General features: G+C 40.5%; 3 protein-coding genes across 3 annotated transcripts in view; 1 reads left to right on the top strand and 2 right to left on the bottom strand.

The window, feature by feature from the left end:
• LOC119741814 (splicing factor 3B subunit 2-like) overlaps window positions 1–693 on the bottom strand; it is a 54617-nt gene extending 53924 nt beyond the window's left edge. The window contains exon 1 of the mRNA XM_038217714.1: window positions 645–693. Within this exon, the coding sequence (XP_038073642.1) occupies window positions 645–671 (27 nt within the window). The 5' untranslated portion in view covers window positions 672–693. The remainder of the gene's footprint in view (window positions 1–644) is intronic.
• Window positions 694–2934: 2241 nt separating this feature from the next.
• LOC119741816 (RNA polymerase II degradation factor 1-like) lies at window positions 2935–6571 on the bottom strand. Its single transcript, XM_038217717.1, has 2 exons — window positions 5343–6571; window positions 2935–4721 (listed from the first exon to the last, which is right to left on the bottom strand). The coding sequence occupies exons 1-2, from the start codon at window positions 5506–5508 to the stop codon at window positions 3580–3582; spliced, it is 1308 nt and encodes a 435-aa protein (XP_038073645.1). The 5' UTR covers window positions 5509–6571; the 3' UTR covers window positions 2935–3579.
• Window positions 6572–6630: 59 nt separating this feature from the next.
• Window positions 6631–10863, top strand: LOC119741815. Its single transcript, XM_038217716.1, has 4 exons — window positions 6631–7656; window positions 8046–8469; window positions 8864–9266; window positions 9738–10863. The coding sequence occupies exons 1-4, from the start codon at window positions 7248–7250 to the stop codon at window positions 10269–10271; spliced, it is 1770 nt and encodes a 589-aa protein (XP_038073644.1). The 5' UTR covers window positions 6631–7247; the 3' UTR covers window positions 10272–10863.
• Window positions 10864–26380: the final 15517 nt, after the last annotated feature.

Raw genomic sequence — 26380 nt, forward strand, 5'->3', positions numbered from 1 at the left:
GTCGACTATTTGGAACCAGCCTACTGGGGTTGGTTGCTTCGCTGGTAACCAATGGCCGCGCGCATTCATAACGCTAGCAGAGAGCCGGGATCCAGAAGTTTTGCGATGACATTTTGACCAGCATTTGACTAGAGACGTTCGCACGTTGCTATCAGTGCACAGGCGTAAGGTACGTCACAAATCAACCACTAGTCGACTAATGGTCCTTGCCCGAACTTGGCCCTGGTTGCAGGTTACCATTGGGCCAGCAGTAGCTATCAGGCCAACATGAAAGCCAGGATTTGTTTCAGTTACGGGCTGTAACTCATTTGATCATATTGGCAGCAAGCACGCCACATCCCCAACGAAGAGCATTGGGCAGTAATCACTCATGAAAAAAGTTTCACACTCGTTTTGCACTTCTTTGTGACTTGTTTTGGCAGCAGTTTCTTTTGGACTTGCCGGAACAAAAGTTCGAGCTTAACGGACATACAGGTGTGGGCATTTTGAGTTACAGGGTACTCATGTACATAATATCCTACTCTCTTGACGGGAATGAAGCATTACGGTCGAGAAAAATGGAGACTCGAGTTATCCAACTTTGAGTTATCGCAAGTTAACCGTACTTTGTTTACTTGTTTGGTTGTTTGGTTTGTTGTACATACCTCTTGCCTCACTCCACCTGCGAGCATGGCTTCTTGTGGTTCAGGCTGACCTAAAAGACAATTGGACAAATAGTCAATGGTGCATTAGTGCTGAATTTTCTCAAATACATCCAATCCATAGAAACAAGTTGGCATGCTTTTGCACTAGAGTCTTAACTTATATGCCCTGGCCAACCCAAATCCATCAACAATTTTGGCCTTAACCCCAGTACAAGCTTTAATCCAACTAAGCATTGAAATAGTAATTCAGTTTAAGGTTTTAAAAAATAATTTGGTAGGGTTACTTCTGGGATAAACTTGATGATCATAATATGCCTTTAAGCACTATTTTACAACATGGATGTGCTGAAGGTGGTATGCAAATGGAGTTTTCTATTTTTTGAAGCGGATATATATTTTTTTGGGTAGATTTGAAGGATTGGTAATGCATCTTACTCAAATGTCATCAAAGCAAGCAACTTTGTCCCCGAAGTCAACTTGCCTTTTGCTGTGCTTAACCCCTCCCCCCCCCCCCCCTCCCCCCGGCCCTTTTGGCTAGAACCCATTGTCAATCCTGCAAAATCCTTCAATTGCCACCATATAAAAATTGGATTCAGCCTCAATCCTGCAAAATCATCCGTTATTTCTTGAATTTCTTCAGTGGAGGGGTGATCATTGCCTTAATCCTTCAAAACCTTCCACCAATCACTGTTATGGGTTCAGGCAGTGCCGATGACATTCAGAGGCAGTGCGGATGATATCAAACCTAATGCGGGGCTCAATTATGCATGGCTGAACATAAACAAAGCAGGGAACAGCCTACAAACTCAACACACTGCATCCTCCAAAATCAACCGACAATCCTATGCCATTCAGCCTCAATCCTCCAAAATCCTCCAAAACCGCCTGGAGGATTTTGGAAGATTGAGGAAGGTTAGGGTTAAGGCCCCGTGGATTAATTCCGATTTGCGTGCGCCCCCGTGCGCACGCGTGCGCACGCGTGCGCACGCAGGCAAGCTCGAACAAAGGAGATTTTGAACCCACTGGCCCGCATCGGCACGCATCGGCACGCATTAGCACGGACTTGCACGCAGTGGCACGCAAACGGACTCAGTGCCAGGCGGTACAACATTACAAACAAACCGCAGAAATGCACAATAGACATCGTCTTGGACTTTAGCCATTGTGTCCCTTAATCCGCTCATTAGTTAATTGTAAACACTTGGCAGGGCCAAGCATGACTCATCTACTCTGGTGGTACCAATAATTACACGCGTTCCAAAAAGACAGGAAATTTTAATGAAATGATAAAAGTGCCCAGGAAAGGACAGGAAATGCCCCAAACATTACCGCGTGAGCCGGTACTTTCATTTAAAACACCGTGTAGAATTAAAATCTACTTGAAAAATCGAACTGTCTTTATCATAACTTTATAAATAAAAATGGTACGGACTGGTACACTCGTACCCAGAACTAAGTGCAGACTTTTATTGAAACAGTGGTATCAAAAGAAATTATTAAAAGCTTGCCGCACCTTGCCGCAAAGAAATTTTAAAGGTCGGGGTACAGAAGCGAAATGAGAGAATTTTGTAAACGGCGAGACGCAGCCAGACTGGTCTACAACCGCATGGTATTGTACGCTGATGGAAGTGGTGTCAGACTTACATGTAGTCTGGCTGGCGGTATTTAACAGTAATAACGCGTGCACGCATGTTCCGTGTTGTGTGGAGCGGGATCGGCCATTGCCAGACGTTGTCTGACACGCGGTGGTGGTTTTTATAAACAGGGATAATGCGTGGACACATATTCCGTGTGCTGCGTTGTGCTGGGCGGGATCGGAACTATACTTTTGGTAGATTGAGTGGCGGGGTATTCTGCAATTGTGCCAAAAAAAATCAGGGCTGCGTGGAAATCGGGGCGGGAGGTGATAAAAACTGGATTAACTAAATGGCCGGAAAGATTCCTATATCTGGTAATCATTTGTCACCCTGTGCACAAACCCTACGGGACTGCAGGTCTGAAAATTTCTAAGTGTTTTCTCAATTCAAAACTTGTCCCTGCAAATTTAGATTTTTTAGGACATATATAGTATCACTTTTTGATGGCTGATAGGTCATTTAAGGGAAAAATTACTGATGGCCAGATATGGGAATCTTTTCATATTTGGCTCTAGAAGTTGTTGGAAATTTCAGCGTAAAGTTTCGTGGAATATGGTGCATCACTTCACTTTTTGGGGACCAAAAGCAAAACTTCACTAATATGCTTATTAATAGCACTAAGTGCCCTAAAAATTTCATATTTTGCCACACAATTTGAAATTCACATATCAATGACTTTATTAAAAAGGTATCATGCACATGTACGATCAATGAAAAGAACAAATATTTCTTCACAAGCCCATAGGAAGATTATAAACATAAATACACATGTATAATAAATAAATACTTGTCACCTAAAAACAAAAGATTATGTGAACAGTGATATTTTAAACGTATGAGCTAGTGGAAAAAAAACAACTTCCTCATCACTATCATGAGTCTTGCAGTGAAACATTCCCCTCATTAAAAAATGTATTAAAAAAAAATCTCCCCAAACAACAATATTTGATAGGCAACTGTAAGGGTTCAGACTATGTATTATTATAACAATTTATTATTATTATCAGCAATGCCAGAGTGAAAAATACAATGTACATAAATCAAGGCTGCATACGAAAACAGTTGTTGACAAACACATATTTTCAAAGAGAAAGTTTTCTTTTTATCTTGACGAAAGTGAATCACTAGAATAGAAATACAATGTACACTGGGCGAGAGGTCAATAAAATTTACACAAAGTTAAAGCTGGAATGTGAATGGTAAACTGGAATGACTTCCACTGGCTATTATTTTCAGATACTGCGGGCATTACATATTCTTTGCATTATTTCTGAAGTTAACTGTTTTATCTATTTAATTTAAGTCAAACGTAGCTTCTGGCTGGCTTTCCTACATTTCGCATTGACTGCATACCTGATATCCTTTGTCATCGTACCTACTGTGCATCCTGGAAATTCTCTCTCGGCCTGCATCACTATTGCCTTAAACTTGTGGTTACTGCGCAGAGACTGTTTTTCAACAGAAACACCCCCTGATAGCACTGACCCCCCAAAGTAGTTGAAGTTTGACAGTTCTTCCAGAGTAAATGCCTTTGGCAGAAGCCCCACTACAATTTCTTTTCCACATGTTGCCTTGTCGTACACAGACTCATAGTCTTTCCTAGGAAGAGTCAGAGTTGAGCCACCGTCTGTGGAGCCAATGACGACATTGTCCGTGTGGTCATCATTGTGGACATAATGTGGTCCATGTCCCCCTTGTGGAACAGTTGGCTGTGGTGGTTGACGTGGCTGAAGTGGTTGCCGTAGTTGCAGAGGTTGGCGCTGTGGTCCTTGTCTCGGCTGCTGAGGTCTCTCCTCTGGCTGCTGGTTGGGCCTCTCTGCAGGCTGCTGCTGAGGTCTTTGTTCTTCTGGCTGCTGGTTAGGCCGTTCTTCCTGCTGCTGTTGGGGCAACTCATCTGGCTGCTGTTGGGGCCTCTCTCTCACCTGCTGCTCTTGATGCTCGTGATATCTGGCAGGCTGTGGCTCATCGTTTTCAGTTGGCAGAGAGAATGCAGGTGGCCCTGTGCTGACAGTTCCAAGTATTGCTGACATGCCACGCACCATAGTGAACATGGTGGTGACAGAGGTCAGCAATATCTTCATCTCCCGTCTTGACTCGGCCACCTCTTGTTTGGTCTGGACTACTTCTTGTTTTGTCTCTACCAGTTCCTTCTTGACTGCATGAAGAAGGCGAACGAGATCACCATGAGACATGAATGATTCATCGTCAACAGAAGCGGACTGATTCACTGCTGGCGATGGGGTGCTGAAGTGCAGAGGCCGACATGCTGAAGATGATGGCAGACTATCATCTGGTGTAGCAGAAACATCTTCCATATGGACATCAGTGTCAGCTTGGCCAACGGCTCGTCTTGTCACTAGTTGTTGCAGAGGCACATCATCAGAATCAGAATCTGACCCACTGTCTGGTAGCTGAACTTGCTGAAGATGAGAACGGCGGGCTAAAAAAAAATAGAAAACAGAACAATGTTTACCCCATTGTATCAATTTGTAATTTGTACTCAAGGGACGTGCCATTTTTTTTCTAAATCTACAATTCCCGTTTATTTTTTTTCCCACAAATAACGTTTCTCAATGGAATAATCTATTGCAAATTTCTCCAAAGATTTCATTCAGCAAAGTCTTCAGACTCAATTCAAATTTTAAAGGAGACATTTCGTCAATATTTTGGACATGAGCTAAACACTAGACTGATACATGTCCAACGATGGTCCAACTATTTGAAAAGACTGACCTCCTCATTCAGTATGTGTCATTTTAGTCTGGTGGTTGACTATCCAGAAATGTGTAGTAAAATAGAGACCAGTTCCCGGTTCGTGCCACATGTTTCTTAAATTCTTTTTTGGCATGGTTGATTGATCCAATACAGAAGCAGTTTTGGACTGGTTGTTAATACTAGGTGCCAGTCTATTTTCATGATGTGGAAAAATCGAACTGTCTTTATCATAACTTTATAAATAAAAATGGTACGGACTGAAAAATAAACCATGCTCTTTCGATCCACCAAAACGTACAATAAATAGATGCATTTCTATTCAAAGGACTGCAAACTCTTTACTTACTGTGAATGTGAACAATGATGGCTTTAAACCGCTTTCCTGCAACATCAACATCAGCCGTCATGTTTACACGCAGTTCATCCGTTGACTTGACGCGGTTTCTTGCAACTCTCTCGGATGTACCAGCTTTCTCTTCGGGTTCAAGCCAAGTCACAAGAACAGAAGCCATATTGCTAGTCAATGTACAATTAACTTTGATATGCTATGCTAGTATGCATCAAACAGAATAGTCATGGAAGTGAAGAAGTCTTGTCTCGAGCAGAACTGCCGAACAGAATGAAGTGGAGAGTAGAACTGTGAACAATGACTGCGCATAATTATCCACGCAGTTGCACCAAACACCCAATACCAATAATGCCATCGATGATCAAAGTAGACCGCCGAGGACGGAGTGCGTCTTGCTACCAACTGGGCATCCATGGTGGTACAACAACTGGAACAAAGCTGTGTTTCTTTCTTCATCACGTTCATGAATGCGGTCAGTGCGGCACATATTGAAATGCGGCACTCTTCATGCTCTTGGTCATGTTGGTTGGATACTGACTGTGACACCACGATGTTTGGAAACATCCTGCCGAGTGCCGACTACAATGAATAAGACTTATCAATGGTCTCCCTATTCATAGATCGCTCAGTAACTGTGGACTATAAGTACTTAATAGGCCCAAAATGCCAATGCAAAACACCTCAGAAATCACTTGATTATTTTTTGTCCATAATCATGGAGAATGTTTATGTTTTGTTATCATGACAAACTACGGCCGGCCAATTGTTCCTCTATCCCCAAAAATAATCTCAAGGTCCAGTAAAGCGTCATGGAATATTACAAACACTATAATCACTTAGGGCATACAAATTAAAATTACATTGTGCAATCCCAAGACATAACAATAAATGTGTCTTTTAATTATCAATCTTGTTGCAAATCGTGGTTAAAATTTATGTAATTTTTTTGGCCGCCCATACAAAACGGCACGTCGTTATTCCGTTTGCGTATACAGAGAAAGCACACTCTCAATCTCCGCATTACGGCACCACACTAGGATTTTAATCAGGGTGACCGTTTTAGCCGAATTTCGGCTAACTTTGAAAGAATTTTTGTTACAAAACGAGTTTGACAGAAAATGACAGAATGGGTACGTTGTTTGGGCAGATTTCAGATTTCTTAATTAAGGCAATACCACCAATCTTCCTATATTTTAAGCGTTTATAGTGTATTTCGAGTAATTCTGGGGAAATTGGCGGATTTTTGATAAATCTGACATGTTTTTTGATGCGCATTTAGCAGAATTTGGCTCTAACCTTACGGTCACCCTGATTTCATAATGACTGGCAAGTGGCATGACTAGTGCATATGTATAGTGCACTGGTGTCACTCTTTCTTGTCTTGTTGATGTTTTCTGAATTATTGTTTTCTGAATTATTGTATGTTGGACCATGGAGATGGAAAGTAAATACATGTACACATGTACATATAGGACAAGTACGCGGGTCGTGTGTGTTTGCTTCCGAGGCAGCCATGGCAGCTTGCGGACAATGGTGTACCATGGAGGAATCGGTACAGCATGTCATGGCATTCAGCATATGCATGTCACGGTTCGGGTTCCATTGTCACCCATTGGATAATGAGCAGGGGCGCTGGGCTGTCAAGTCAAACGTTTGTGCTTTTGCTGAACACGCATGCCGCATTGATGTGGTTTTGACCTTGCATGTTTTCCAGAATTCTAGGACATGATGTAGGAACCTGGCATCAATTAAAATGCTAATGAGTGCACCTGCAATAACCATGAAGTTGGCCATTGTTGACCAGCATGCAAGCCCATCTTATGCTCAGTTCAAAGGTTTACACGCTACTATAGTAAAGAAAACTATAAGTCATTTTTACTTCCATGATAGCGTCTTGTTGCAATGGCAGCGTTAGTAGATTGGTTCATCAAAAATAGAGAAAATTTAGATCCAGGTCTGGTAAGTGGCGACCCTGGAAATGCTGACATCGCTTGGTTAGAAAGTTCAGCTGATCAGATCAACTTTGAGAAATTTGGATTGAGGCCAACTGTAGAACAAGCACCTACTGTGCCACTGACAACTCAAGGTGCTTCTTCAACTGACAAGACGAGAGGCAGGAAGCGTGGTCGTCAAGCACTTGCAGACAAATTTCCTGGAATTGTGAACTCTGCAAGATCTTTCATAACCGACAATGGTTTTGAAGCCCACCGGCGAAGAAGGTCTCATGGAACATGTGGCGTTTCTTTGAGTCAAGTGCGAGACCACCTCATGACTGTTGTTCCACAACTGAAGGAATCAAACACCAAACTAGGTACATTTAAATAATTGATCTTTTAAAATTGTCTTTTCCAATATTTTTTAAGATATAAGGATCAAGGTAGCCTATATAAAACAATGCTAACATTTTTTGGCATTTTTGATATTTCTTAATTTCATTTCATAATAGCCGACCCGCGTCTGGTTTGTTATGCTAAATTCCAAATGATTCCATCATCTCAGTTCAAAGAAAATCATTTTCTCAGAAAGATGGCATAACATTATATTTCATTCCTCTATCATTGTCATTTGTTGCAGTTCTTGGGGAGCTAATCATGACCTTGAAATAACTCGCCATACATGAGTGCAATACATGTACATGTATTCATTTTTGATGCATACTTAATAATTTGTTTCATTATGTTATAAATTTGCTTATTTCAGACAAGAAGACCATCAGCCACTGGTTTCAACCCCCTAACCGACGCTTCAAGGCATCACAGAAGTATGCGGGTTTGATTGATGCTAAGGTGCCCCCGAAATCAAACAGCCGGTCTTCCCCAGATGACAACGACCACTACTTCAGTGCACGGGTCCGATACTGTTTGGAGATGGCAGCCAAGTTTGACAAGTCAGCCACAGTCTTTTCCCTAGACAACAAAAATAAGGTGAAGGTCGGGTCAAAGACACTTGCCGTTGACCGCCACCTACAGATCTGCCGGATTTTTCCTACCAACGATGTCCCAAACTACTACGATCATGATTTTCCGACCCCAGGATATCTGATCACACCTGCTGGTTACCTGAGATTGGAGCCACCTCATCCCCCACAACTGACCGTAGACAAAATTGGAAGAAAACATTTTGAGTGAGTTTTTTTTCTTCTTTATTCTGTACTGCACATTATATATCTTATCTTACCTGTTTTGGTCAGATACATTTTCAACAGTGACATCATTTTGGCCTCTTTGTCTGTTGCATCTAGCCCATATCATGATATAGCCCATAAGCTTTTATGTCATTTCCTGAGTCCAATCGCGGCCAATTAAAAAAAAAGGTGGCGAATCCGCCCTCCCCCCTTTAGAATATGCTACAGAAAGTACATTACAAAGATATTGGGAAAAAAGTTCTTTCCCCCACTCCCACCACCCTATAAAAAAACATCCTGGCGAGGCCCATGTATCAAACCCCAAAAAGTCAAAATTCACATTGCCACAAAATTTGTTTCAGCAATTTGACACTTTGAAGTTTTTTTCTTTCAGACTTCCAAAGACCATAGGGATGACTGTCATCAACAGAGGACCATCGGAGCCGTGCACCATTGAGGCACATGCCAATGACCTCATGGGATTCTCAACGGAGTTGAAGGATGATGGGAAGACCATCGTTGTCTTGATTGTTGATGGTGGTCCTGACTACAACGTAAACCACGAGACCAAGGAGGTGTACTATTCCAGGATCTTCAAGCAACTCAACCTGGATGGGATGATCATCACTTCGTACTGCCCTGGTTTTTCTAGGAGAAACCCCATTGAGCATGTCTGGTCACCCTTGACCAGATTGCTTACTTCAGTCTACCTTGATGACACCCTGCCGGGCGAAAACAAACCACCCTGCCATCAAACAGAGTTGTCTGCAGGTGAACGCAAGCAGAAGGAGTACAAGGTACGTGTACACACAACTTTTTTGGACAGTGTAAACTTTCTCCTTTTTAATTCAAAAATGTAAATGCACAATGCTGGCAACACTTTAGGCCAAGTAAAAAAAAAATGAATGGATTGTCCGGGTTTCTTTAAAAAAAAAGGAGGATGAGTGGCTTATTGTTTTTAATTTTTTTCAAAGATTGCTGCCATGTAAAACATTAAAAAATGGCCGCCAGCTTATCAGTTCTACCCAATTTATGTATGCATAATGCTTTATGCATAAAAATAGCTTTCTGAGGTGAGATAAAAAGTTCAATCTGAAGGATGTTTTCGTTGATGAAAGATAACAATTGTAAATGTAGTTGCAGGTCCTTGATGCATTTTTTTTGGAAGCTGTGACAAAGAGGATGGCATGAGGGTTCGTTTTTTGGGGGGTGGGGGAACCCTGTACTTTTACAGTCTTGTTTTGTATCTTGTGTTGATTTCATAATAGGTTTTTGACAAGGCAATGGACAACCTGGCTGGCTACTGGGAGAATGCCACCTTCGCAGGTCATCCAGTCAAGGTGCAGAACATCCCAAGCGGGACTCCAAATGCCCCCTTCAACGACTACGATGAGGCTCGTGCGATCATCAATGGATCCTACTCAGGTCTCGTAAACAGCCCAGGTATCAAAGCTGAGGTAGACTTTGCTCATATGCATATGGACAGACGCATCGGCATGCTCCTGTTTTCCAAATGCCACAGTGAGTTATGCGTACACTGCAACGAAAACCCCATACGTGACATCAGTGCTTGGGGTTGCATCAGAACTTTCCCTTCTCCTGTACCTTCACCACACACCGAAGGCCACTTCAGAACATTCCATGAGGCACTTCAGACGGAGAGATGTGCACCTGACGAGTACCTACCACGTTACATCGAAGGTGGCTTAGGAAGATGTGACAAGTGCCCCTTGCCGTATGTGTATACGTCAAAAACTAACAAAATTAATCACTTGAGAAAGGTCCATCCATTGCGAGTCTGATTATGTACATTGAACATGTATTGAAAATAACTAGTGGAACACACGCTAAATATTGTTAAACTGACTTGTTACACGTTTTGGGACTGGAGATGCTGGAACAATCAAAGAAAACCAACCATGTTCTTGTAGTCTGATTTACAGGATGCTTTATACTGTCATTCATTTATACTGTTATAATTTGATAATTTCTTTTTTTGATGTTGGCAAATGTATCTTCCTTTAAGATACTTGTTGGAAAAAAATCATTCTCATCTTCAATAAATGGGGATTTAGGGAAGCATGGAGTTACGGGCACATGTCTTGCGATAATGTAATAAATGTTGAGAATATATATGTACATGTATATCCAAGTACTCGATACATCTCTGTAGAGCTATAATCATGCAATAAATTCAGAATATGAGCTAATCAAACTTTGGCATATTTCTCTTCTGGACAGACTGTTTCGTACCATAAGGCACTTATCAGCAGAATATGTGTATATGTATATCTATATTTTTATATAAATGTATGGTTTGTTTTTGTGTATATAAAATTTGAACATGAATAGTGAATATTTGAGAATAAAAAAAAACAAATCGTACATACGTTAGATACTGTGTTCGCTTTTTAACTTAGTTAAATTTAGTTTACAATTTGACTTGAACAATATCAGTCCAATCTCTTCCCATCTGATCCTAATACTAATATTAGCCATTTTTTTTCTCAACAAAGCAAATAATATTTTTTTTTTCGTTGCAGTATGCGCCACCAATTTTTTTTTTTTTGAAAAACTTGTCCAGTTCACCAAAAAAATCATACTGCTCAACTTCACTAGTTCAGTTCGTTTACCATACAGTGCAGCTGTAAATGCAGTAGTTTGTGTACAACATACTTTTGTACAGGAGGCAATCAGGCATCTTTATTGTCCATAAATATTCTCCAGTTCGGCATCGGCCTCATCATGCTGAGCTCGGGAAAATAACGCGCCGTGCAACCATAATATATATTACGATTATACCATAATATTCCTCCCATTCCACGCTAAGCCACTCAATATTTGTATACTATATCACCGAGCTCATGAATAATATACACTCAAAATATTCTAAGAAAAAAAACAAACGCAACCGTACTCCGTAGGCGCGCGCCAGGCATGATTCGGACTCTGCCATAGGGCGCCGCCATCTTGAACTGCGCCCTCAGTCATTCTTTAGATCGCACCGTAAAAATTCGTGAAATTATACCCCCCAAAATAGGCGGCCCAGTTTCGAATTTCCTTAATACACGGGAGGGGGGGGGGATTTCTGTGTTTTTGTTTTTGTTTTCAATACTGTCAGATCCATTTTTGTTGATTGGTAAATATGACATATGTTAATGTTGCTGCTGTCATACGGACGTTCACGTCCACTCGCTGTAGCCTACATATTTTGTGACCGATTTCCTGGAGCTTGACTACTAGATTTTGCCGGGCCGGCACTGGGAACGTGAATAATACTTTTTGGGGGCCGGCGACGAATCATGTCTCCATGACAGTCTCACGATCTTTACGCGGTTTGCTTGTTAATTATGTAAATGTGAGTCACAGTCTTTGATTGATTGGAGTATCAACTTCATAAACATAAACACACCTGATACATGTATTTACTTTTGAAATTTGGCATCCGCGCGGCCAGGGTACCGGAATGTCGTCAGTGCAAATTTTACTTGGGTTGGTGTAATTCAAAATTGAAAATTTGAGAGCACATAACATTTTTTTTTATGTCAATGAGAAAATGGATACAACAGTTACAATGAAACGAACAAAACATTCAACTTCAATTGTGCATGCATTGGCCTACAGCAAATAAAATACCGATCGCCATTGCAACAAAAAAATCAACTTGACTCTCAATGGGCGCGGCCCCAATTATGAGGCCTATTACTTTATCAACATATCATGACGATACGTACGTGCAGGCCTATGATTGATGTACAGCAGTGCCTATCATGACTTTTGATCGGAGGACTATAAAGTTGAATGATGAAAATGAACTTGATGATGTGTATTCTTTCTCTTTCAATAATTGGTGTTTAACTTGAATAATGGAGTGGAACTTTCTTAAAAATGCAGATTAATATAAATTAAGAATAATGACATAAATAAAGCAGTCTTTCAACTGACGTTCATATTTACAGTAAGAACGTTCGGTGTCTTTCAACTAAAACCGAAGCTCTCAACGAAAAATAAAAATAAATATAATATGTCTGGAGCTCAATCAAACGACGCAAAAAAAGCTATGAAAATAGCCTAGCCTTACGTACGTAAAGTGTAGTACATGTACATGTACATGTAATGTCACGTATCATAAAAGAGTAATCCAGACACCATGCATTGTGGCACTGCCAGGCACCAACGTCTTTTATGTCATTGGAACTCCAGCAGTAGTAGGGGAGGTGGGGGAACCGGAGCAAAATGGAAAAAATCTGCGGCAAGCCTGAGCACGCCGCTCTCGATTCTAAAAATAGTTGGGGAAAAATATAGGGGGAATCCCCCGATCTCAAAAAAAAATCTGACGCCGGGTGTGGGGGAGAAAAAAAAAAAAAAAAAAAAAAACTGACGCCGGGTGTGAGAGAAAAAAAAAAAAAAAAAAAAATCTGACGCCGGGGAGAGAGAGAGAGAGCAAAAAAAAAAAAAAAAAAAAAAAAAAAATCTGACGTCGGGAGAGAGAGAGAGAGAGAGAGAAAAAAAAAAAAAAAATATCTGACGCTGGGAGAAAAAAAAAAAAAAAAAAAAAAAAAAAAAAAAATCTGACGCCGAGAGAGAGAGAGAAAAAAAAAAAAAATCTGTCATCGCTAAAATGAGGTGATGTCACCACCACGTGACCTTGAAAAATATGTGAGTCACCACCACGTGACCTTGAAACGTGTTGAGGCACGATAGAAATTTGGCGTAAACAACGCGACCTTGAAAAATATGTGAGTCACCACAACGTGACCTTGGGAATTTTTACTACAGTCAAGCTCTCATGGATTATGAAATAATTGATCGCCCTCCAAAAAAAATGAGAAAAAAAAAAAAATATTATATTTCCTATAATAAATGGAGAGTAATATGTTCAGACCGACCGTCAAAGGATATTCTAAATGGAACAAAGCCACGCTGCGTGATTACGTGCAGCGGTATAATATACCGCACAATGAAAATGTTTCTCTTACTCGTAAAGTTTACATCGAGGGGATAAAACATTATGAAAGTAAATTTAAAAACTTGAGGAAAAAGAAACTTTATGAGCTCAAACAGATTGTAGACGAACACAATCTAGAATACGTACCGACGGGTTATAAAGGACGAGTTTTGAAAAAAGATTTAATCTCGGTGATTAAAACATACAGACAACCCGAATACTTTACAGAGTCAGCTTTTAGAGAAACGAGAAGGTTTAGAAATTATTACAGAAACTGGGAATTAAACCCCAGACTTTATAACCATGATTTAATCAAGTTTTTTGATTCGCACAAGGAACAAATAGTCAATAAAATCAAGTCAGAATTGAGAGAGCTGAGAGGTTTAAAAATGGAGCTCACAATCAAAATAAAATATGAAAAAACCAAACCGGATGGTACGATCGAAACGATCGAAGCTATTCATTATAGCAAGCCAAAAGCCGTTTTAAATCAAAGTCAAATAAAACAGGTTTTAAAAGAAGAGATCGAAGAGCTATTCAAAAAGGATGAAAGGTATACGAATCAAGGATCGGGTTGGGTTTTAAAAAAGATAATGGCGTTATACATCAACATCAACAGATATAATCCAGCGAGAGGTAGTTCTTACATAAACCTACCCGAACATCTTAAAATTAAACAGGCGATGATCAACGTACAAAACAAAGACGACGAGTGTTTGAGATGGTGTTTGAGAGCTGCTCTTGAGTTGTACACGGATAAAGTAAAAAATCAAATAAGAAATAATCCTAATTATAAAATCAACGAAAGCAGACCGTCGATTTACACCAAAGACGACGGACTCAGTTTTAAAGGCGTTGACTTTCCGACACCGGTCGATCAGATACCCAAGATAGAAAGACAAAATAATTTATCGATAAACGTATACGGTTATGAGGGTGAGATATATCCATTATACGTGTCTAAAAACTACGGGGCAAAAGAGATCGATCTGCTTTTGATTTCTAAAGGTGACAAGCATCACTATTGTTGGATAAAATATTTTACGAGGTTGATGTACGACGTTACAAAACATAAATGTAAGAAATATTTTTGTAGAAGATGTCTATGCCATTTTACCAATCAAAACAAATTGGACAGACATATCGCCGATTGTAAGGGTATAGATGCGCATCCATCAAAAATTGTATTTCCTATGGGTAAACCAAAATACATAGACGGACAACCAGGCGAAAGAGACGTACCGATATTAGAATTTAAAAACTATAGACACAAACAAAAAGCACCATTTGTCATTTATGCTGACTTTGAATCAATACTACAAACAACAACACCCACGCAGACACTGACATCTAAACCTACTCACTCAGACAAAGAGACAAACACAAAAAAGATTAACGTTCACAAAGCTAGCGGTTATTCGCTAGTTGTCGTCCGATGCGACGGTAAAAATGTGTATCAAGAGACTTATAGAGGCAAAGACGCTTCAACTAGATTTATAACGACGTTGTTACAATTACAAAGCGATATTAATTGCATATTTGAAAAACCCCAAACCATGAAATTTAACGAGCGAGCTAAAGACCATCACGATAAAACAAACGCGTGTTGGATTTGCGAAAAACCAATTTATCCCAATTATTCGAGCAACTGTCAGTGCCAGAAACCCAGAGAACCCAAGACGATAAAACAAAAGAAAGAATATCAGTACAAAAATAGTAAGGGATTTATCGAGTCTAAATGTCTCGACTGTAAAAAGAGCATTAATAAATTTAGAAAGGTGAGAGATCACTGCCACGTCACTGGTAAATATAGGGGTGCCGCACACGCTTATTGTAACCTCAAACTACAAATTAAACCCGGTTGTACACCGATACCAGTCTTTTTTCACAATTTACAAAATTACGACGCGCATTTAATCATGCAGAGTATTTCAGAATACGATAGTCAAACAGAAATACAAGTGATCGCTAAAAATTCAGAAAAGTATATTTCGTTCTCGATAGGAAATCTACGATTTTTAGACTCGTTTAGTTTTATGGCATCGTCGTTGGATAAATTAGTGAAAGCTTGCCCAAAAGAGTCGTTTCAGCTACTCAAAAAGCATTTTAAACATCCTGACTTGCTATTACAAAAAGGAATTTATCCCTACGAATATATGAACTCGTTTGATAAGTTTCAAGAGACCAGCCTACCACCCATCGGCAAGTTTTACAGCAGACTAAAAGACGAACATATATCGCAACAAGACTACGACAGAGCTCAACGCGTGTGGAACGAGTTTAATATACAAAATCTAGGAGAATATCACGACTTGTACGTGACGACCGATACGTTATTACTTGCAGGCGTATTTGAAAACTTTAGAAGAACGTGCATTACAAACTACGGGTTAGATCCAGCCAATTATTTTACCGCACCCGGATTGTCGTGGGATGCTCTATTAAAACACTCGGAAGTTAAACTCGAACTATTGCAAGACGTAGACAAACATTTATTTTTTGAAAAAGCAAAACGAGGAGGCATATCGAGCGTGGGTGGAATGAGACATCACAAAGCCAATAATCAATATCTCGATGACTACGATTCAAACAAACCCTCGAGTTATATCGCTTATCTGGATGCCAACAATCTGTACGGTTGGGCTATGAGTCAATATCTACCGTACAGCGATTTTAAATGGACACCCTCGAAACCGTTTACCGAAGAAAGAATATTAACGCTTAAGAAAACGTCCAACACCGGTTATTTTTTCGAAGTAGACCTCGATTACCCGAACGATCTACACACCAAGCATAACGATTTTCCCCTAGCACCAGAAAACATCATCATACCCCAAGAGTGGATGTCTGATTATCAAAATGACTTATTAGATACCGAACCTAGTAGCGACGTACAAAAATTAACGTGTACCCTCAATCCAAAACAAAAATACGTGTTGCACTACGTTACGTTGCAGTCATACCTCAATCTAGGTTTGAAATTAAAAAAGGTGCATCGCGTGTTAAAATTTAAACAAGCGCCTTGGATGAAATCTTACATCGATAAAAACACGCAACTCCGAACCAAAGCAACCTCTGATTTTGAGAAAGACTTTTTTAAACTGATGAATAACAGCGTGTTTGGTAAGACGATGGAAAACGTCAGAAATCGAATAGACGGTTACCTACTGAGAGACAATAACGAGAGCGATCAAGAAAAATACAAAAAAATAATTCAAAAACCGAGCTATAAAACAACAACACCGTTTCCAGAATGTGACCTGTCGTTTGTCGAAACGTACAAGACTAAAACCTTGTTAAACAAACCCATTTACTGCGGAGTGAGCATCTTAGATCTCTCTAAGACGCTGATGTACGATTTTTATTACAACCGATTGAAAGACAAGTACGGAGATCAAATCAGGTTGATGTATACGGATACGGACAGTCTGTTGATTGTCGTTTACACGGATGACATATACAAAGACATGCAATCTCACGGGCAACACTACGACTTTTCAAATTACAATCTGGATCACGAGTTATACGATCCAACCAATAAGAAAGTGATCGGTAAATTTAAAGACGAGTTTGGAGGTAAGGTCATTCAAGAAGCAGTTTGCATAAGACCTAAGATGTACTCGATTTTAGCGGATGACAACAACATCACTCTTAAAAAAGCCAAGGGGGTCACAAAATCGGTCACTGACAAAAAATTAAAACACCGGCACTACTACGACTGCATCTTTAAAAATAAATCTAAAACAGAAACGATGACTCACATTCGATCGGAAAATCACATCCTTTACACCATATCTCAAAATAAACTATCGTTGAGTCCGTTGGACACAAAGAGGTACATTTTACCGGATGGAATACACACGCTCGCTTATGGTCACCGTAATCTAGATATTAATTAGGCGGTAATTGCGTGTCCTCGGGTACGACTTGAAGCTCTTGTCTCACAAAACTCCTTTTTGGACCGTTTTGAAGGTAATAAAGAGTAGGACCCGTCGTGACTTTTTTACCGTTAATCATTTTAAATTGACTCGTTCTTTTTTCCACGTAATAAATGTCTACGCTCCAAATGGGATCCGTGGCTCTTCTCGAGGTTCCACCCTCTTGCTCGCCCGGGTAATATAAATATCTAACCATTGCATCTTGCGGTAATTGTTGCTCTTTTGTTTTAACGGGGTTAGCCGGCGATTGCCGGACCTGTTCTAGTTTAACCGCCTCTGACGGTGCTTTAGCTATTAATCTCGTCGTTTCATCGTTTATAGCTTTGATCACGCTGGGTAATCGCTCGACCCATTGCGTGTTTCTACTCTCGGGATTTAACATTTCTTGAGCGTACTGATGACCAAACAGTCTCTCGGCTAGCGTTCGGTTAAATCTTTCTACGATACCCTGCGATCGGTGGTTTCCGGGTTCACCTACGATAATCTCGACGTTTTTTGAGGTCATCCATTTTTTAAATGCACCTTTAAATTCGGTACCGGCATCTACTCTCAACGTTTTAGGGTAACTCAAAGGCGATCTCGCGTAAATCTTGACGATAGCATCCTGGGTAGAATCCGCCGTTTTAGAAACCAAAGGTTCTGCTTCGTGGTATCGACTCGCAACGTCGACAACCGTCAAAGCGTATTTATAAGTCTTGCGTTTTACTTTATCCCAGGGTAGGTATAGCACATCCATTTGGTGAAAGTCGTTTGGTGTTTCAAACTCTCGCGAAGTACTCGTAGGCCTGGGTACATACGCGGGACCCGGTAGATAAATTTGCCAGATCGCTTGTTTTTTAAGCCAATCTCTGATTACCTTTTTATCGAATTTGGTTTTATCGTGTAAATGGTCGACGGCGCTTTCACCTCTCCAATAACCGCTCGGGCTATAATACAGTTTTTGAAGTTTATCCATCATTTACTATAATAATAATTTTAAAAGGCTTTATACATTAAATAGATGGCGTCAGCTGTTGCTATGATGGTTGGAGGTGCGATCATAAACGCCTTAGCTTTTACGGGTTCAAACTTTTTATTTTCAAGTCTAAGGGATGATGGCAGCAAAGAGCGTAAGAGACACGATTTAGCGACAGAACAACTCTCGGCCGCCAAATATCAGTGGCAACGAGAACGAACAAAACGACTCGATTTTCTCAACGAACGTATCAGAAAACAAAATGCCTCTAAAGAAACATTTTCCAACGTAGACCAAGCGTTGCGTTACTACAACGAAATGACCGGAGAAAACGTCGAGTTACCCCGCGAACCCAAACTCGAAGATTTTTACGAGCCTAGCGACCAACAAATAGAAAAAGAACTGGCGTTTATCGCGGGAGGAACGCTATTGGTGGGCTTCTTGGCTTACAGATATCTTTAAATTTAAAACTCGTATAAATAAAATGAATGCGTATGGAAAAAAGCTCAATCCCAGCAGGCTATTAAAAATACCCAGATCTATCAAGGGTGAGAGAAAAGAGGTGGTCATTACCCACAATCCCAGTAGTATATCGGCGGGGCAAACGCTGAGAGTTAAGTTTCCTCAATTGGGCGTAGACGACGTGATCGTACCCGGTACTTGTAAATTAGCTTTTAGTTTAGAACTCGACGGTGGAAGCGACGACAATAGAACCATTTTTAGCAATTTGGCCAGAAATTTAGTCAGCGAAATCAGCGTCAGGCTTCAAGGTCACGAAATTATAAGTTATCGTAACGCCGACGTGTATCACAACTTTAAAGACAATTGGATCAACAGCTCGGCAACTCGAAACATGGCGTACTCGGGCATAGAAAAAGAAAACGTGTCTAAACTAAGAATTGGGGCTGGAGATGCTAACGCGGGCGCCAACAGCGGTAAAGATCAGGCTATCGCGGATGCCTATGGTAACAGATATTGTATTCCCCTAGACATTGACATACTGACTTCGCATCACCCTTTTTACCCCAGCGGTTTAAAACAACCTCTGACGTACGAGATAAAGTTTAACGATCACGAAAAAGTAGTCAACAGTTCAGATACGGCGGCGATGTATTCTATCTCAGACTTGTCTCTCGAATACGAAGTGGTGACCAACAGAGACCTAGCTATCACCATCAGGAATAAACACAAGGGGTTAATGCAATATCTGTTTGATAAAATCCACTCGCTAGAAGTTAGATCCGTCAACAAATCGGACACGCTTTGGAACGTCAGCGTCAATCAACCCATCAGGAGTCTCAAGGGTATTTTGTTTTTGTTTAAAGATCCCGCGGTCAAAAATCCGCAGCGATTTTACAATCCAAAACTAACCAAAACATCGGTGACCGTAGAAGGTAAACCCAATCAACTCTACAGTCAAGGCATGTTTCAGTATCAACACTGGAACGAAATTAGCAAGTTCTTTGGAGACAGCGATACCGAAAGCGGGCGCGGAGTAGCTAAAGACTTAAATTTGACGGGTTTTGACCTCGGAGACTACCTAAAAGACAAGTACGGTCTGTGGCTCGATTTTAGAAGTAACGACGACAACTCCGCTCACGGATCCGGTAGGAAACTCGGAGACGGAGGAGGCATCAACATTCAATTTAACAGAGAAGCCGAAAGTCAAGGTGACCTCACGATGTACGTATTTTTGGTCATGGATGCTCAATTGAACTTGGAAGACGGGAATTTTAAATCTCTGTTAAGTTAAAATGACACAACCACATTGCGCTTTAATCGTCGGCAAAACAAATTCGGGTAAAACCAAATGGATTTTGGATCTGTTAGAGTCAGACTATAAAAATACATTTGAAGCGATAGTCATCATTTGCCCTACCATATTTAAAAACAAAACGTACATCGAAAGAAAGTGGATTCAAGCAGATCCCAAGGTATACCTCTGCGATCCGGATTTGTACAAGATGACGCTCAACGAAGCGATCGATTTTTACAGTAAAATATTCGAAGGTGTTGCCACGCTGTTTATCGTGGACGATTGCTCTTCGGATCAAGAGATTAAATATCGTAAAAAGACGTGCGCGCTAAGCAAGATGGCGTTTAGCGGAAGACACATAAATCACAGCTGTTGGTTACTGACCCAAAAGTACAACAGCGTTTTAAAAGATTATAGAGAAAACACGGCTTGGTTGGCGTTATTTTACTGCAAAGATAAAACATCGTTTGATCAAGCGTTAGACGAAAATGACGTCGTACCCATTGAAGAACGAGATTATATAAAACGACGTTTAAGAGATGTGAAATATAGTAAATTGGTCGTATACACCGAACCTCCAGTTAGTTACGAGCTACTTGAGTAGGTCAATAACATAGCTCATCAACAAATAGGACCTAGCTCATCAACTAAATTAAGCTAGGTGTTTAACTAAAATAAGCAAGGTGCTCAAGTTAAATTACCTAGCTTAGTAGCAAATATGACCTAGCTTAATAGCAACCTATTCAACAAGCTATACATGTATTACAATTTGTTAATCAACAAACGTCAACAAAATACATTTTGCTGTTAGTAAATGATAGCAATATTCGAGTATTTGCAGTTTTTGGCTATTATCGTCATATCGATTAATTTATCGTTTTACACCTACGAGTACCTTCGCTTGTGTAACAAAGTTGCAACAGCTACAACAAAATTAAATTCCTTTCTAATTAAATGGAGGACCTAAAACTGACTTTAACGAACGAACAAGATCACAACGCAGAACATAAAGATCGTTTGTGCGGTGTCGTAGCAGCCGGAAACTCTAGAAAGTACTTGGGAAAGGAATACACCGTTAAATATATCGAAGCTCTTGACAGCAAAGAACTCGACAAATTATATCATCTGTACGAAACTAAATTTGGAAATGAAATTGTTAAAACCGTTGGTAAATACACTTTGAGTTTATTTTCGAGAGTGTTAGCCGTTGTTACACCCGTACAAGTTTTAGGCTATAACGTCACTATAGATTCTGAAGAAGAACTCACCAACGACTTGAGTTCCGATCCTATTATAAGCGCGAGTATGGCTGGTATGTTGAGCGACGTTTGTTACAAGTACGGAACTTTAATATCACCCCTAGTTGCTACGATTATCACAACAAAACATTTGAAATTTAATAAACCTAATATAATAAATGGAAGATCAACAAGCAGCGACAGCACCGATCACAGCTCAACCAGCAGAGACAGAGACGCCCCAACCGATAAAAACAACGTCGTCACCGACGGTAACGAGAGTGACCAAGACTAAAAATCCTAAACGAATACAGCAGGGTAAAGCTTTAGCCGAGCACAATAGACAGATGAAATTAAAATTAGCAAAAATGAACGTAACATCGGACGAAGCTACGAGCTCACCAGACTACAACTCTTGGGTGATGTGGGGGGCTATAGCGTCTATAATAGGAGTGGGGTTGCTGTTACTAAAAAGTAAGGCAACTGCGCCGGCCGTACAGCCAGTGCCGGCAGTCACGCAACCCACTACACCCAGCGCCCCCAAAACGCTAGACATGGAATAGATCAGACCTTTTAGGTCTGTAGCTAAACCAGCAATTTAAAAACTGTTATATTAAAAACGATGAGTAACTTTGACACCAACGGAATAGCTAATACGATTTATCACGGAGCCGTCATATCGGGTCTTTCGATGGGATACGCCATGGTAGGAAATAAACTACTCAAAATGAAAGCGCCGGATTTAAGCAAACTAAGCGTAGAAGATGCGGGTAAATTGACGGGTATTATAAGTGGAGCTCTGGCCACGCAAAATTGGTTGGTGGCCCAGGGTATACTACCGGGCAGTATAATGAAAACGGCATAATTTAAATAGGTTTATTAAATAAATGGATGAGGGAGGATTTGACTTTGACCCTGTTGATGATTACGATTACGATGACGATGATGATGTAGCAGAGACCAATGTAGATGACGACTTTGATACTACTACACCACCGGTAGACACAGAAAGCGTCCTCGGCACGGGAACAATAAGCAGATTATCTATAAAAGTAATAAAAGAAGATGTTGATTCATTTTACAAACAAAATAATATAGACCCCGCGTTTATCGACCCCAATGATTTTGAAATTGGTAAAGACAGAAATCTATACGTTAAAACATATAAAGGTCGAGAACCATTATCTTATAGACGAGGTGGTCAAAGAATATATTACAAATTAAGTACCTTACAAAATAAATATGGTACCGCATTTATTCGCGACACCCTCAAAATCGCTGACTATAAACCAACACTACTTGTCAAACTAAAAGATAAACTCGAAAAGGTACAACCCGAGAGTATCCCCATGACAGAACTACCCAGAGCCACCGATGAGGTAACCGAGATTATAGACGATTTACAACGCGACACCGGCGCTCAAACAGAAGGATTAAATTACAGAGAACTCCAGGGTTTAGACAAAAGTCTTCAGACGTTGAGAGGTAACCTAGAACTTAATTTAGCGCGTCTCACAGAACTAGACCAAGAGATATTTGATGCCGAACATGAATTAGGTGATCATAGGATCAGCGAAGAAGAACGACGAGAGTTAAACGATAAATTGAGCGACTTAGACGTCGAAAGATCCGCCAGATTAGAAACCGCAAAAACCAACGAACGAGGGCTCAAAAGTCAGATCGCTAGAATCAAAGAAACGATTAATAAAATATTAGGCAACGACACGACTCTGGCAGAAAAGATTAGAACTCTGTTTAGAGAACAAGGTGTGACCGTAGTGAGTATTTTAGCCGCTTTGAGTTTAGCCATCAGCACGATAGTGAGTAGCATCGTCGCTAGCGTGAGAGGTGCTGGTGCCCCACCCGCACCATCGCCAACACCAACACCAACACCAACACCACCAAAAGGCGGTATCAAAGAGTGGATTTCAAAACAACTCGCTAATTTTGCATCTGCTCTTCAAAAACTCGGAGTGAGCGCATTGGGTGCTCTGCCGGGTATCATAGGCAGCGTACTGAGTTGGATATTTAACGCGCTGAGTAAGTCCGTATCGTGGTTGGCCGAACACGTGTGGGCTTTGTTTTTGGGTGTGGGGGCCTTGGTGTTTGCGTACCTGCAAAAACGATGGTAGTAATAGTTGTAATCAAGTTTAAACAAAAAAATAAGCCTTACCAACTTTGTGCTGGTAAGGCTTTTTTTTTTGTGTTGTGAGATTAGAGTGTGACTTATCGCGTTGCCTCGTAAGCTAAAATACCCATGCCAACGATAGCTAATATTCCTACCGTCAACGATAATTTTTCGTCTTGGTGAGTTTGTAGTTTCGTGGGTTGGGTTAAAACTGTTGGTGTTGGTGTTAGTGTTGGTGCAGGTGTTGGTGCTGGTGTGAGTGTTGGTGTTGGTGTTGGTGTTAGTGTTAGTGTTGGTGTTGGTGCTGGTGTTAGTGTTGGTGATACAACATCGGTCATAGGCTCTAGGGGTGTTGGTGGCGCGACGTCATCGGTGTCATCAAAAGAGTCGTCCGGCTGAGGTTGTGAGTTTAAATCTGGCACCAAACCAGTTTTCATACTCTGGGTAGCGATTTGAAGATTGTTGTTATAGCCGTCGTGCGTTCCAATCCTTAAGTTCATATCCGATGGAATTAAATATAACCCCGGTTTCACGACAAAATTTAAAGGCGTTCTGGCATACTGCAAAGAGTCTTGAAATTGATTGATACTCGTTTCCATGTCGTCTACTGCATTGATGATATCTTCAACGATGACGTTAAATTGTCTCTGAGCGTCTAATCCGGTGCCCGGTGATAATACGCTCGTTTTTGTTTGAGCCTGCGCACCGAGTAAAGCATATACATAAGATCTGATCGATTCGTTGATCTTTATGATTCCCGCGGGGGTAAACGAACTCTTGGTGGGTATAAAATCTAACCAAGCCATTTTGACGATGTCGTCTTGTTCGAGATAACCCTTCCAATGCTTAAAAAAAGCATCGTGTTTTTTTGGATCGTCTAAACCCCAATTTTTATCACCCGTGGGGTTGATAAAATCGTCGAGTGTGGTCGTGTTTTTATCATAGTCTAACGGCAAGAGTAAAAACGATTTTGTTTTTTCGTTCCAAAGAAAAAGCCGACCTAAGCCATAAGTCTTTTGATCTCTCTTCTGTTTAAAAGACTTATTTTGATCGATGGCAAACGTCCGACAGATGTTGGTAAATGCTCCACGATCATAGGTGTTGCTGAGAGCGTCAAACGAGTCTTCTCCCGGTATTGCTACGGCCATGTCGTTTAATATCCTTCTCACCGTAAAGTATAGATGAAAATTAAATAAGGCTTTAACGTAACGGTTGTTCGAGTTTAAAATATCGATTCCAACACCACAGCCCGTTGTAGCGCAATAGATCGCAAAGTTTAACTGATTTTGATAAAAAGACATGGGGTCTATTTTCCAACGAAGTACAGCATCGTTGGTATTGAGGCGAGATATTTTATAGTCCGAGATTAAGTCGGGAAACGGGGTTAAAAACGTGTTAGACGCGTTGACCGTAATCTCGAGTTCGCCAGTGAGATACGGACTGTCTAGTACATGCGCTGGGGTGGTAGCTTGTCGTTTAGCTACATTTTGATTTACTTGTCTCGTTACCTGATCGGCTATCGATTGTATCTGCTTTTTTAACGACTTAAAATCACTCATTATTTTAGTTTCAGTTTTAATATAAAAAGACTTTAAAATAAATGCATTCGTTTCACTTGTTTCAAAATGAGCAGACGTTTAAATTAGAAGACGTCGTAGATAATTTAAACGGTCAAAAATCTATACGCGTAAAAAGGGTGTTGTTTAACGCCGGATATTTTAATATTTCCAGCGCCACGGAGATTGATTGGTTTACGCAAATAGATGGGAGACCCGCATTTACCACGGATAAACCTCCCCCCATACCCGCGGAGTTTCTTTCAGATGTACACATAAGAACGCCGGATAGAGATTTTATAGAGCGATTGTTACCCGATATACCATACCACTTTTTAATTAACGATGAAAATGTTTTACAAAAAACTATAAACGATCTTATAAAAGCGTACGAAGACGATAGACTAGAATCCGTTTTAGAATCAAACAAAAGAAAAAGAGCTATTATAGCTGAACGGCGAGGGTTGATTTTAGCCGCCATGAATTCAGAAATACCAAAAACTGAATTAGAACTTAATACGCTTCAATCTTTAGTAAGAATATTATTTGTTAGAGAAAGAAAAATCTTTGAAGGTGAGGAATTGGCTTCAAAGTTTATTGAAGGAGAAATGGGTGCGAGCGAGTTGAGCGAGTTGAGAGATAGTAGGGAAGCAGGGGTAATTATAAGGGGAAGTCTTATCGTGACGGGTGAGGATTTAGATTTTATTCCTCCGAGTCATTTAGAGCCGTTGCCACTCGGAGTCACCGGTTCGGTCATCATAGCACCGGGGTGGTACGACGTCGATTGGTTCGATTTCATTTTAAATTCTATACCCGGGGTAAGTTTTCGAATATTTAGAGAATCTAAAAAGGTGACGTTGGTGATAACCGACGTCAATCTCAAATTGCGCTTGAACAGAGAAGTATCTCGATTACTCAATTTACCCAAAGGAAGACTGGTACCCAAAGTGGTGTATACGGGGTCTTACGACGTTAATCCGTTTAAATTTTTGTTTATTCACTGCCCGCAATTAAGTACGAGTGAAAACTTTTTTAATGGTCGTCCTTCTGACATCTTAAAAATCGTACCCGTGGCTACGCGCAAACCCGATATTGATAGAGCCGAGGGATTCAAAAATCTTAAAAACGGTATAATCGACAAACTGACATTTTCTATCAGCGGTGAAAAAGGACAGGTATTCAACAACAAGGGTGAGGGTATCATTATCGAGTTGGAGATCTTTTAATTTTAAAATCTTTTTATATTAAAAACATGAGTGTAGATGGTAAGGCGCTATACCCCGATATTTCTGGAGATGTACTCCGATTAAATAGTAACGAAGAAACAAAAGTGTACAGACTTAAAAAGATTGAAGAGATTCGATCTTTAATCTTGAAAGAGAGAGACCACCG

This window comes from Patiria miniata, unplaced genomic scaffold (assembly GCF_015706575.1).
Source record: "Patiria miniata isolate m_02_andy unplaced genomic scaffold, ASM1570657v1 HiC_scaffold_5, whole genome shotgun sequence".
Lineage (NCBI taxonomy): Eukaryota > Metazoa > Echinodermata > Asteroidea > Valvatida > Asterinidae > Patiria > Patiria miniata.

Coding starts and splice junctions, on each gene's coding strand:
- LOC119741816 (XM_038217717.1), bottom strand. CDS start 5,508: ATGGCTTCTGTTCTTGTGACTTGGCTTGAACCCGAAGAGAAAGCTGGT. Junction 4,722..5,342: donor CATCATTGTTCACATTCACA/GTAAGTAAAGAG, acceptor ATTTTTTTTTAG/CCCGCCGTTCTCATCTTCAG.
- LOC119741815 (XM_038217716.1), top strand. CDS start 7,248: ATGGCAGCGTTAGTAGATTGGTTCATCAAAAATAGAGAAAATTTAGAT. Junction 8,470..8,863: donor ATTGGAAGAAAACATTTTGA/GTGAGTTTTTTT, acceptor TTTTTCTTTCAG/ACTTCCAAAGACCATAGGGA. Junction 9,267..9,737: donor GCAAGCAGAAGGAGTACAAG/GTACGTGTACAC, acceptor ATTTCATAATAG/GTTTTTGACAAGGCAATGGA.